At 37.9% G+C, this 13894-nt stretch overlaps 2 protein-coding genes across 2 annotated transcripts; one reads left to right on the top strand and one right to left on the bottom strand.

Moving 5' to 3' along the window:
- The first annotated feature begins 964 nt into the window (after positions 1-964).
- Positions 965-2307, top strand: LOC113712062 (protein SOB FIVE-LIKE 5). Its single transcript, XM_027235342.2, has 4 exons — positions 965-1530; positions 1695-1805; positions 1932-2007; positions 2095-2307. Exons 1-3 carry the CDS (start codon positions 1159-1161, stop codon positions 1995-1997), a joined length of 549 nt encoding a protein of 182 aa, XP_027091143.2. The 5' UTR covers positions 965-1158; the 3' UTR covers positions 1998-2007; positions 2095-2307.
- Positions 2308-7010: 4703 nt separating this feature from the next.
- On the bottom strand, positions 7011-13579 carry LOC113712674 (WD repeat-containing protein PCN-like). The gene is made up of 11 exons (XM_027236175.2): positions 13281-13579; positions 13040-13183; positions 12023-12335; positions 11875-11938; positions 11615-11728; positions 11338-11500; positions 10488-10605; positions 9738-10336; positions 8477-8658; positions 7977-8237; positions 7011-7609 (listed from the first exon to the last, which is right to left on the bottom strand). Exons 1-11 carry the CDS (start codon positions 13440-13442, stop codon positions 7306-7308), a joined length of 2424 nt encoding a protein of 807 aa, XP_027091976.1. The 5' UTR covers positions 13443-13579; the 3' UTR covers positions 7011-7305.
- Positions 13580-13894: the final 315 nt, after the last annotated feature.

Raw genomic sequence — 13894 nt, forward strand, 5'->3', positions numbered from 1 at the left:
AGAAAACACGCATTAGAATTTAGAAGCCCAAACATCAGAAATGCACAATCAAGAAAACTGCATGACTTTTAGATTCCAGATTGCTACAAGAGTATTTGGTGAATCCAAGCTCTTCTATTGGTGTTCTTTATTGCCATTCATCCAGACGGACAGATATGATGCAGTTTTTGAGTGGACAGATTGCTGCGTTCAAAACCCTTTTGAGAAAGACACTAGACATAGTCAAGAGTTTGAACGGGTAAATTCCTTTAGCAACTAAGGGAAGACACTGTCGGTTTTTTGAACTATATAATCCTATTTTGTAGATGAAGAGATAGATTTTTTTAAGCTAATCCATGCTCTCATGCAAGACGTTTAAAGCAATCTTAAACTGAATTGACTAGTCAGATAAGTACTTGCACTGTCAGAATACTAAAAATGTACCAAAAACTTCACATTTTTTTAGCATTTTATGAGGGATTTCTGGTAGTCAGTCAGTGAGGCCAATGTAGATAAATGCTAAAAAAGTGGGGAACTAATTAGCCGTATCTGATGCATTCAGAGTTTAACATTCACGTACACTGTCGATCAAAGTTTTAAAATGACTGATGAGTACTAATTCGCTTAAAACTATTTTAAGGTTGACATAATATCATTGAAAAGTGGTTTGGTGCTGGCTGGTGGAAAACTGTCTATGGACTTGTTCAGGAAGAGACGATGGCTTCCTGACAACTGGGGTTCTTTACAATTTGCCTTCCCCTAAAACGCGAAAGATTTCTTGGTATCGTCTAAAGAGGTGTGAAAGAAAAAATGTAACAGACCTTACCATAATTTGCCACTACCAATTGCCAATAATCAATCCCCCACCCTTCCCCCTTCCCCCTCGAGTCCTTCCCCACCCTACCAAATAAATGACAAGCCAACTGGCAATTTGATTCTCCACAAAATCAGATAAAAAAATAAAGGCAAAAGGATGGAGCATAGGACAAAAATGGTCTAGGATTTGAATACACGTTTTGTTTGGATTAATATCACTCTATACTTTCTACTCTCTTACTTACTATATATCGAACCAACAAAGGAAGAACAGAAAGGTCATTCTCTGAGTGTTACTGGCTCTTCTTCATCATAAAAATCTGTATTAAATCGCCAACTGTGTTTCCAAAAGGCCTGTTAAGCATGAACTTACCAGCTTCTGAATATAGTAATGGATGTGCGTCTGGATGGACTAGGTATTTGGATCCATTTTCAAGTTCTGCAGATCAATGCAACAGAAGTTTGCCATTTAATGATTATTCTCTAGGCAAAGGGGCATACCTGTATGAGGATGAAGAAGATGAAGATTTGTCCATGCTGTCAGATGCATCGTCTGGACCTCCACATATCCATCAGGATGAAGACAGCTCTGAAGAGACCAGATATGCTAGCGGTATTTCAGTTTCAGAACCAAAAAAGAGCAAGCATAAAAAGAAAGCAAAACAGCAGGGGAAGAAGCAACAGAATCCTCATCTCGATGATACTGCTAGCTCCCCAGTACTGAGCTTCTCGAAGGCAAGTAGTACATATGACAAAACAATAATGTGGTAGAGTTAGAAGCCCCTTTTAATTTTCTTCAGCGCATATGTTCCACAGAAGTCCAAAGCACAGGTAATGGACCTATGCTAGTTCATTTTGATGCTAGTATAACTGAGTTGACTTGAATTCTCATGTTCCAGGCTTCTCATGGGACTTTCTTTGAGAACAATGCAGCTCTTAATTATAACGACAACTATTCGACGGAGCATGATTCATGCTTGTCTCAAGGCTTTTCTGCAACACATTTCAAGGTTCTTGCTTGTTTGGTTTCTGAAAATAAAAACAATCCGTGATCTTCCTTATTGAATTCTCTTTGTCTTCCTCAATTTTTTTCCTCGCTCTTTTCAAGTGTTTCTGCATATTCTATGTTCTTTCAGGGCAAATCTGTTCTGAGCAAGCACTTTGGATTTTTTAAGCCATCTATAACTGAAAAAGATGATTAAGAAGAATCCAGTAAGTCGTCTTATATACAGTCAATCTGTGGATTTCATGCCTGCTTTAATCCTAATTGTGCCTGTTTATGTTTGTGGGAGTAAACAGGAGATTCTAAAGGAAGGAGGAGGCAAAGTATGTTTTCTGTATGTGAAGCAAGAGTTACCAAGGGAGAATTTCTCCGTGTAAAAGTAAAAGACAGAATATATCTGCAGATCTTGTATTTACCCACCTTTATTTACTCTTCTTTTCGTTATTTCTTCCTGTCTATGCAGTGGGAAACAACCTCAGAACATAAATGTCAATAGTAGTTTTTCTTTCTATCTATTTTTCATTTGCTCTGGATAATGACAGCACCCAAATATAATTAATCAGCCTCCAGCAGATCCATTAATTATTAACGCAATTTGAACGGTTAGAAATCTAACAATTTTGTGCATTATTTGATCCTACAGATTATTATCCTAAGAATACATGCACAGAGAAATCAGAGCACATAGAGTTTGTTTCCTGTCTGAACAAGATATTATTACATTGGATTTGCAATAGTGGAACTTCATTCCGTAGCCAAGAATTAATTGATTGCTTGATACAACAAAAAGTTTGCGGGGCTCCAATGGTCAGACCAGGGAAAAATCCATAGTGATCAAGCAGGGATATTATCATGACAAAGAATCACAGCTTTTAGCTTTAGAAAAGCTATAATCATGTGATTTTGTAAATGCCATAGTTATTAGGGAACCGGCTCGGAGTAAATAACCGATCCAGGTCGTACTATTACCACTGAAAACCCGATTTAGCTAAAGGTTTAATGCCTTTTATAGGGCCACATGCAGATATTAATTCGTGACTTTAAGCTGTGTACAAGGACAAGCACCCACAAGCAACAAAAAAAAAGGGGCCAGTGGAGGGTCATCATCGAGCACAGACAAAGCTCAAGGGACATTAAGGAAGCCACAATGCTATACTCCTGAGGATCGCCAGCCTAGAGAAAAAACTCCATGAGGTGGAGTGAGATGGATGAATCCGGTAACATAATCTGGTCAATCTCAAAGAGGACAATATCTATGATGAAAACTGATGTTTTATTCTTGATTTCTAGCAAACGGACCAAAAACTTAAACCCCACCTCTTGTGACAGCTACTCAATAAAATAAGACACATATATGTTAAAGGAGTCCAAATTATTGAATTTGTTCTTGTGGGATTTCTTTCAAATCTTCATTGAAGATCTTACCATCCTTAGAATGAACCCATATCTCCGAGAGTTACACCCATTCCGAGAAAAAGACGAGTCCTCCAGCTATGTGTCCTGTGTCCTGACACTCTTTTTTCTAGTACAGTAGTAATTGTGATTACCTTAGAGAATAATTCCTCTACAAGAATCACCTTGAATGGCAATTTAGGATGCAACAGTAAGATATACCTAGGAAGATATACCGGCATCAAATAAAAGCCCATGAATTTGGAAAAAAAAAAAAAGGTTCTGAGTTAATTTATTGATAAGCATTACCAAAAGCCCATAATTTTTATCCTTTTCCTCCTTAGAGCCATTACTCATTGCAGGCAAAACTAATCTTCCTAATCTTGCAAAGTTGCATGCATGAGATTGATGTTCAAAACCAGAAACGTATTGAAAAGTATTAATAAAAAAAAAATGTTACCATTCCGACGCAGTCTAAAACCCTATAAGCTACAGTCGTACATTATTTTATGTCTGTCCCCTTTGTAACTACAGCTTTTAGCCTGTAATTAGCCTAACCTAAGTAAATCAAGCACTTGAATGGATAATTTATTGATATTTCCTGTTAAGTCAAACCATGTTTCCACACTGACAGAAATCTTTGTCCGCATTCTGTTAAAATATAAGAGCTCGGTCTCACCAATAACTCCACATATCGGTCTTTTCTCCTTTTTCTGGGATCAATAATTGAATAATTCCATGAGCACACGTGCATTTTAATTGTGCGCTCACAAAGGCAGACAGTGAGAAAGGGAGGATTAGTTGCAATACATGCTAAACAAGTACTTTTGTCACTGTTTAAGCTAAAACATGAAGGTTAGGCTCCCGAGAGTATTATGCTGCAAAATCTTTCACAATTCTAGCCGCCGTTAAGTATCTTATGGAAATTGAAAAGAAGAAATAGATTAAAATTCATTGCCAATAGTTGCAGAACATACTTGTGCCCTTTACATCCGCACATTAGGGCGGGTTTGGAGATCCCATGCAAGGAATCTTCGGACTGCGTCCCCCGTCTATGCTAATTGGTGGAAGATGTCTAAATTCTACATCCGCACAGGACCGTTGAAGATATTATGTACATTAGGTCATCACATTAATTTCTCAAATCAAAAGTTGTACAAGCTAGAAGAAGCAGCAAATCTGAACTCTGCATTACCAAATGCCAATCCCAATGCTCTCAATCCTAACAATTTATTGAATAAATTGTAGAAAGCTTTTAAGGGCCTAATGCTTTTTCTTTTTAATCTCTGTTCTGATCAAAGGGAACCAAAATATATTTACATTTTCAACAGTAGTTATTTTTTATTTCATATGCATAAAATTGAAAATTCAGAATAAACATCGACAAACAAAATTGCCGTCCAGTTGTTATCTGGTTCTGCAGATTCTAACGTGAAAGGAGAAGCTGTGGGATAGTACTACACTTGGTCCTAAAGATGCTAACGGAATTGGACATGGACCCTCCTTCATGTGCTATACTGATTTCTTAGTTCTTAAAGACATGAGACCTGCAGAGCTAAGGACTGAAATATCGGCCATCTCCCCATTAAATGGAAGCTCTTATTTTTCTTTAAAAATTAGTGAATTACTGCAGTCAACTCGTATGCAGCTGATATCTTATAATCACTTTGTCGTCGTCATCATTCTTGACAGCATTCTAACTTTCTTCATACGCTTCATCAGGCATTTTTTTCCCATCAGATCATTCAGGTCACATCTCTTTATCATCTGCTTTTGTTCGTTTTCATCATCAACTGAATGATTGAAAAGCCAATCAATAATAAGCTCACGGACGGTTTCAGAACAAAACAAATATGAAACATTGACTTTGATGAAGGTGGCTTTTGACAAAGAAAAAGGGTAAAAAATAAAAAAGCCCGCCCTCCATGGTATCAAAACGTACACCACGACATCTCATGTTTTGAACTAAATTGTAAAGGTGACGTAATCCGTTAAATTTAACGGAAATGGATGAAATGACAAAAATGCCCTGATATAATTAAGCAAAAGACAGCTCAACAAAATCATTTGTTTTATTCTCTGAAGAGAGAGAATTGAGGGCTAAAGAGTAGAACAAGTATATCTGTTAAAAATTAGGTATAAAAAAGATTTTTTTTTAGATTCCAGTAAGTTATTTCCGTTAAATTTAACGGATTCCGTCACCTTTACAATTTAATTCAAAGTATGAGGTGTCATGTTGTACGTTTTGAAAGTACAAGAACTTTTCTATGTATTAGATTTACCACGGTGAACTTTTTATTTTTTACCCCAAAGAAAAACAGTCGGTCCTTTCTAACACATTTATATCTACGTCTCTGGAATAAGGGCCCATTTATTCATATGATTTGCAGCATGCATAAACTAAAATACCTATACGTTGCTAAAAAATATACCCATACGTTGCCTGAGCAACAAAAAACTCCATACACGTAGACTAATCACTGGGGTTGGTCCAGTGACTAAGGAAGGTTTTTAAAATTCTCTCACAAGGTTCGAATTCTACATTTAGCAGTTGGGAACAGGAAGACTGTGGGGAAGCATGGGAGATTAAAAAAAACAAAAAGGAAAGAATAAAGAGCATATATAAACTACTATTGTAATTATCCTGGAGAGGACTCTGAAGTGCAAGTCCGTCATAAGTTGCAAGTCAACAGTATAGGAAAGTTTAGGTCGTATTCATCTTTCCATTTTTATCTCTTTTTACAGAAAAAGAATATGCGTAAGAAAAAGTGGGGCTTGATCTGAGACTAGTGATCAGATTCAGCAAGACAAAATCTCACAATAAATTCGTCCAAGTAACTTCTTCAAGCAGTGGTCTTTTAATTTGGTTGCAGATCTAGCGGTGGTCCGCGGAAATTAGAAAGCCAACTTGATAGACCATTCAAGTCCAGAAAGATACGACTATGAATTATATGATCCGAAATTGATGATGTTTCCACATCAACCACATCCGGGAGAGCTGGAAAACAAAATCGACAAAGACAAAAGATATGCAATACAAAATAGACTCCAAACGGATGGATGGCATGGTAAAAAAATTGTCCCATTCGATGTTCCAGCTAAAAAAAATGTTCCAGCAAAGGGCATTCTTTAAATACTCCCGGGACATCTAATTTAGTGCCTAGTTGAAAAAGATAGTCCTGAAAAGTTCTGAAGTAGCCTTGAAGGAAAGAAAGACGTTGAAGCCCGGAGGTGGACCTTACTCAAAAACCGTAGCCGTCCTGATCTCCATCCGGATGTCATGATTGGATTGCATTTGTTTTACTAACTTTTTAGTGGACACAACAAACTCTCTCTCTCTCTCTCTCTCTCGAATGTATTCGCCTCTCACTTACTCAGTATTAGAAGAGGATTAGTTAGTAGACCCCATATCCTCGGGGGAAGACAGCCAATGTTGAAAACGGACAGGCAACGAGGATTTCATATTCACTGGCCTCGGCGGGTTTAGTCGTTAAATCAATTTCACCAGCACATATATTACAAAAGTTCACACACAAAATTCCACAAGACGTCTTTTCTTCAGCTCGAGATCCATGAAGAGGAAAGGAACATGGAAGAAGAAAAGGGGAACAGAAAAAAACAATAAAACAAATACACGTCTTTAGCATTCTCATTCGTTTATTCCTCAACTACCAGTACAGCCAACACCGTAGCATTGATCAAGTCTAGGAACAAATAACTTGGTATTGAAAATCAATTTCACGGTTCCCATTCACTGCTATCCTTAGAGAAGAAAGGAATGCTACCAGCAACAGCGTAATGAGTAATGACAAACGAGAGCTTACATTAAACCCCTTTTAGCAAAAAATATATAAATAAAAAAGGAAATTAGAGCCCCTAGTAAACTTCAGTGTACCCGAAATGTAACTACGCAGGATTCCATTTTTCATGTAACGTTTACTACAGAAAAAACATACACGGAGAAAAAAAATATAAATTATAAATTAAAAAACATTACTCTCACGGACTACAAAATTAATTTGGGAATACATTGCACAACATGCTTCAAACCTCAGCCATGTTGGAACTTTTCCTCAAGGCCAGGAGACAAAAAAAAAAAGGGGCCTGCAGAGCAGTTATGTTCCATATATATGTCTGTGAACAGGTGGAGCTTCAAGTGTCTTGACCACTTGCATCCACGGTTTGTCTATGATCAAGAGAGAGTTTCTTGACAGGTGTCCAACACATAAAACGGGATCTCTAAAAGCGTAGAACTCAAAATTCTTTCTACCATTCGACTTGGTTTCTGATTCATGACCTTTCAACTTCCGCTTTAATTTTCCAATTTGCAACTTCCTTAACGCTATGTCCTGGCCATTTGCCAGATCGGTATCATCATCTCCATCTATTGGCATCCCAAAGTCAATCAAGCACATTGCCCTGAATCCAAACAATGCAAAGACTTCAGCTTTTAGTTTGACACGGTACACTTGCACTTAGCACATGTTCTCACGTCAATTCCTGCACTCTGCAAACACTTTTGCAGGTGGTACTACATATTATTTCTATGTGATTAATCTTCAGGGATTCAACAACTATTAAAGATGAAACCATTTCTATGTAATTCAGTCTTCTAGATAACAACCCTCAACTGATGTTTCTTTCTGTGTGTTTAGTGTCTATGTTTTCCCCCTAGTTTTGGCAAAAACCTTGTACATTTAGCACTCCAATAAATAATCATGAAAATGAGTAAACGAAAAAAAAAAAACAAGGAACAAAAAAAAAATAGTTTTTCTCATATTAGTACCTGGGACTGTAAACAACAACCGATGACGAACTACGGGAAGGCGGGAATGAAAGCCCAATAACCTCTCCAGGGAATTCTTGATACCTCCTTGGTAGTGAAAATGTATGCCTCATAGACCATTCACCCAGTTGCTTAGCTTCCACATCAAATGCATAAACTTGGTTAGAAGAAGTTGAAATTATTAGCACATTGCTGCTTCGTGGGGTAAAACCACCAGCTGTGACAGAAGCACCATCCAGTCTTGCTATGAACCAATGCTGCCTGGTAACCAAAAATAAATCCAGAATTAAAGGTAACTGACAGCAATAGCACAAATATTTCAACTTCAACGGTCAAAACTAGAAAAACACAACTAAGCTATCCAAAGCTACCTAAAAGAATGTACATAGGGTACATGCAAAGAAGCACTCACATTCTGAAACTTAGGGTACACTAGCATTTTAAAATCATGTATACCATAAAATTTAATTATATGCAAATTGTATAGTGGTGTTTCCCACCTTTGAAGCTCTAAATTGAATATATATACATCTCCAAAACAGTTGATAGCAGCTAGCCACTGCCCATCGCAACTGGTAAACATCCTTGTGATGGGAGGTTCACTTGGGGGCAATCCATCTCCACACTCTTTACGACAAGGTACAAAGGTGTGAACCAGCTTCGAACTTTCAATGTCCGCAACCTGCAGCAGACATGGAAGAAATTATATGAAAGTCCCAAGGGAGGGAGAGGAGAGTAGGAAGGAATCCAAAAAGGAGTTCACTTGTGTACCCAATATTAGGCATTCTCAATGAAGAACTCTAGTAAAATTTTAAATATCTTATATAGCTAAATTAACCACAGAAATATGTGACTCATCAGAGTAAGAAGAATGCAATATACGTAAAATCATGGAAAAGTAAACAATGGGAGGATGCATACATCACACGAAATGCAACATTATGATTCAACAGTTAGTCCTCTTATAGCAGAAAACTTCAACAAAGTATGCATCTCTCTAATTGTGGCTGAAAAGAGGCATAACATTTTACTTCACAGATACCAAGAACATAGGATTGATATGAAAAGAGAAAAGAAAAAGGAAAAAGATCATAGAAGCCAAAGATCAAACCTATGGGTCAAGGAAAGAGGATAATCAATAAAATGAAACTAATATCTGGCAAAAGATACAATCTGCAGCAAAAATTTTTGACAAGTAATCACCACCCCACTAGTTTAAACTCCCTTAGATCCAATAACACCCCATTTCTCTTTAATGAAGATATTCCATGACCTGCAGTACAACTTTTCAAAACAGACAACACCAAGACTTCTACACAAACTTTCCATCTAATTTAACTGGTCATCATGCAACAGAATCAAGGCACTGAACTGCTACTGGCTCAGGTCTTGACTTGTCACAACAAAGTTGTGTCTTTGTATAGGTACAATTTGGTACATTAGTATTTCTATCTTCCAACCAAAGGTGATAAAATCCTCGACTTGGTCAATCTCAAGAACCTATTAATGTGCTTTCACCACAGTTCCATACAATTACGCTCTCTATATAGACTAAAACTTTCAAAACCTGGTCATGTGCATACCCTTGTGCAGAAGAAGATACTTCTATCCTTCTAGTTAGGCAGATCTCAAGATATTGCAATCAAAGCACCACATGAAACCTTTGCAAGAATAATTGAAATGAAACAGAAGACAGTGAAGATGCACAGGAGGAACACAAGCAAAAAATTTAAGCTAAAAGAGAAAAATATCACAGCTTACATAAATCTTTCTGTCATTCCCGGCAATCATCAACCGAGAAGAATCGGAACTAAAAGCCAAAGAATGAGCATATGGTAAATCCAAGGGTAGCTGCCTTTTTATGACAGTCCATGCTTGATTTCCAGATTTAGTCCTTTTCAATTCAAATAGGCTTGGTTTCACGTGGTCAGAATAAGCAAATAACGAGCCTGAAAAAGCAATTGCACTGCATATGATTTTTCTGGAAGCCCTACACTTAACTCGGGCAACCAGATCTGTTGTTGCAGGTCCACCAGAAGGCCCAAATCCAATGTCAGAAACAGTACCATTTTTCGGACGAACAGAAAGAATATCCAACCACTCAGAAGCCTGAACCAAAAGGAAAGAAGTTTGATTGAAACCTGTATCTTGCACTAACTGTATTTGTACTCTCTGCGGTGCAGGACATATATCATGTGGAGAAAACTTTGTAAACTCCTTAACAGAATATGCAAAAAGCTTCGTGTCATCAGCAGCTGATATAAGCATTGGGACACCCAAGTGAGCCCATTTATGGTAACTAAATTCAAGTGGCTTCTCCTTACCACGAGGTCTCTTCGACTTTTCATCAGGAGATGCATCTGTCAATAGGAACATTGCCATTAGAATATGAGAAACATCAATTTAACCTAGCAACCAACAAAGGAGAGTTGAGAAAACTTTCCCAATGGACCAAGCAACACATAAAGGGGGAAAAACCAAAAAACAAAAACAAAAATAAAGATGAACTACCTTCACGACTAATGGGTACTGCAATGGTCAAGGCCCTCACATCATGCGTATGGGCCCTTACATAACCAACATAGACCCACTTCTTCATCACTTCACCAGAGAGCTTATACAAAATCACCTGATTCCAAGAGTACATGATTATTAGCGTTACCTCAGTTGTCCAACCCACATAGTCTCTATAACACCCAAAAATCAAAAGCATTTAATCAAACAACTTAATTTTGCAATCAAAAGATCAACTCCAGAGTGCAAAAAAGAACCTATAAAATTTAGAGGACTAAGAGATACATTGATCTGCTTCAGCCCAAGAACAATTAATTCACTTCTTCTGCTAAACCATGCATTCAAAAGACTTCAAGGATGTGACACCAAAGTTGCTGTCTATTAAGTATCATATTGGGACAAAGCCAAAGATGCTTAAACTGCTAAAGGGTCCAGCACAGACAAGAACACCGAGCCTTGCACTACACATCTTGAAGTCTGCATCGAACAAATGAGCAACTTCCCCTTATCTAGTTGGTAAAGGTCAGATTAATTGGCCTATCTACTTGCCTTCTTACACTCACTTTACTAGCAATTTCTATCAATACTAATCAAGAAACTAGTAATCTAGGCTTCACAATAAGCAAACCAAAATAAGAATCCCTGAACTCCTAAACCTATACTCCCACCAACATGAATCCTACTTATTCAATTACTAATGCTTACATCGTCACAAGGCCAAAATACTTCTCAATGTGTCAGCCCACGTCTTAACCAAATTGGGATAATATAGAGCAAGAGCACATTTTCTTCCCATTTAATACCCAATTCAGTGTATCTGCTGTAAGACTGAGTGGAGAGACGCTACCTGACCATCTGATCCAGCAGAAAACACCCTGTTATGACTAGGAGCTGCAGCTAAAGCATTCACGTCTCCCTTATGGTAGGAATGTGCTTGGAGAAGAGTCCCATGCTTAATGTCCCAAAACTGAACGCTGCCAGTACTATCTGCACTAACAAGGGTCCCACATCTGAAGCAAAATGAAAAGCAAAACAAGAAATAGCATTAAAAAACCATTATTTCACCAGAGCAACGGCAACTGCTCCATTCTGACATGATGATAGGTAAAAGACCAGGCATCTACCTCAAGGCAAGTAATGACAATATGCAGAGTTCAGGTCCACTGCCCAATCCTCCAAGGCCAACTGTTATACGATACATTTCATGATACAATTTAGCATCCCAACATCTAATATATCTGCAAAAAACATGATTGTGTCTCAAAAACTAAAAAGCATATATAAAGCTTCAACATTTGAAAGACTCTTAAGATTCCCATAAAGCAACCAGAAGAAGTTTAAAATACTCAATGAAAAGTTCTACCATCTCAAGAATAAGACATACCCGTCACTACTCCCGGAATATATCCTGCTAGCATCAGGACTCCATGTTACACTCAACACACGCCCTAGCCATATCAATGCAAATTAATATTCTCATTGTCAAAGCAGAAATAGTGAGCATAAAGTTTCAGCAAGGGCAGCTGTCTCACCACTGACCCTTGGTAATGATCTACTATAAGTGAGTCTATCTGCGCTTGAAACAGTGTAGATCCGCACGCACCCATCATCACAAGCAACTGCAAGACGTGTATTGTCAGAAACTGGTTGCTCGTGAAGGTTCACCGAATCATCATCATCATCCTCTTCACTGTCACTGCTTCGATCATCATCAACACCATTAGTCATATGGTTAACATGGCCATTTTCATGAGAACCAGAGTCCTGCTTTAACTGAAGCTTCAGATTATTACAAGGCTCGGCTGCCATCTGCCAAATTGAGACGCCAATAGAATCTAGCACAGTCTGCAGACAAAATAAACAACATACACATTACTTATCATTAGAAGATGTACCACTATATTAAGCAATACATAGAAACCTACAAAGATGTGCAAACTAATTGCGCATAAGATATCTAAAAGAGCTCATATTTAAGTAGCAGCTGCATTTATGAGAAGCACCAATATACAAGGTTAAGGCCACGTGCCGTAAGAACGAACGAATTTTTATATTCTGTTCAGCGAACAATTAAGCCCAGCAAATCATTACCATCCATGAATGGTTTATTTATTACACGTGACACCACCAAGAGCAAAGTGTGTATTGTATTTTAAACATTGACTCCCAGCAAATCATGATCATCCATAAATGACTAATTATTTGATAGACGACAAAATAGTAAAGTGCAGTGTGCATCATTTCCAGCTATATTATTAAAGTCTAAACTAATCACAATAACAGATAATCACCAGCATTTACACATCTTCTGATTCTATTCTAGACCTACCAGCTAAGCAATTACTACGATAGCCTCTTATTTCCACACAAATACTTCAATAGAACCTTCTTAGACAAGAAACATACGCGGCACTAAGTGTTAAGACAAGAACATCTGAAAACCCACCCATAGAATTAAATAAACACGAAACATATGTAAGAAGCAGGGACATTCAAAACAACACATTTGCGTCTTAGAATATTAAGGGCCTGAATCAAACTAGTATCACCTTTTGCCGTAAGTCATAAAGGTCCCATTCTGAAACTGATCCATCGATACTTGACGAAAACAACCGTCCAGACTGTGCACCTTCCGACCCCGGCCGACACCAAACCAAAGACGATACCCTCAAATTCGGACTTCCATGTATCGTCTGTGGCAACCTCAATCAAATTAATAAAATACTAAATTCTCCTTCTTCAACAGAAGAAAGAATTAGAAAATGAACAGTAAACAAGAAATGAAAGTACCAGCTGACAGTGCCAGCCTACGGAGCCAGGAGAGACAAGCCAAATCTCAACAGTTCCATCTTCCCGAGCCGCGGCCACCTGAGAATCATCGGCACTGGTGGCCAAAGCTACCACTGGCGACGGCCGCCACTCTACCGAGCTGCACCGATAGACTTCCGGCATCTCGGTGGCTCAACTAAACTCTCTCCTAGGGTGTCAAAGGGAGAGAGAAGGGGGGCTGTAGAGGGAGAAACAAGTGAAGAGAACGCGGAGGAAGAAAAAGGGGAAGAAGAGGGCATATGAAAAAAAAAAGGTGGGCGACTGAGAGAAGGGTTAGGTATTTCCTTTATCCTTTAGGGTTAATCACATTTAATCCCCTTAAGTTATACTTCATTTCTCAGTTTACCCCCTAACCATTAATTTTACTCACTTGACCCCCTATAGGACAAAATTGTCCTTGTATCATTTTCACTTTTCATTTACCTTGTTTTCTTTTTTCTTTTTTTTTTCTCTTTCTTCTTTATTTAATTCTTTCTCTTTCCCACAAAAATTTTCATCTTAATGATTGAAATTAAAAAAGAGAAATTGCACAGATCTATCTTCTCCTTAAATGATTAAAAAAAAATTCAAATCAT

This window comes from Coffea arabica, chromosome 10e (genome assembly GCF_036785885.1).
Source record: "Coffea arabica cultivar ET-39 chromosome 10e, Coffea Arabica ET-39 HiFi, whole genome shotgun sequence".
Taxonomy (NCBI): domain Eukaryota; kingdom Viridiplantae; phylum Streptophyta; class Magnoliopsida; order Gentianales; family Rubiaceae; genus Coffea; species Coffea arabica.

Coding starts and splice junctions, on each gene's coding strand:
- LOC113712062 (XM_027235342.2), top strand. CDS start 1,159: ATGAACTTACCAGCTTCTGAATATAGTAATGGATGTGCGTCTGGATGG. Junction 1,531..1,694: donor CAGTACTGAGCTTCTCGAAG/GCAAGTAGTACA, acceptor CTCATGTTCCAG/GCTTCTCATGGGACTTTCTT. Junction 1,806..1,931: donor TTTCTGCAACACATTTCAAG/GTTCTTGCTTGT, acceptor ATGTTCTTTCAG/GGCAAATCTGTTCTGAGCAA.
- LOC113712674 (XM_027236175.2), bottom strand. CDS start 13,442: ATGCCGGAAGTCTATCGGTGCAGCTCGGTAGAGTGGCGGCCGTCGCCA. Junction 8,238..8,476: donor TTCAATTTAGAGCTTCAAAG/GTGGGAAACACC, acceptor TTTGGTTACCAG/GCAGCATTGGTTCATAGCAA. Junction 7,610..7,976: donor GTTGTTGTTTACAGTCCCAG/GTACTAATATGA, acceptor GTTTGGATTCAG/GGCAATGTGCTTGATTGACT.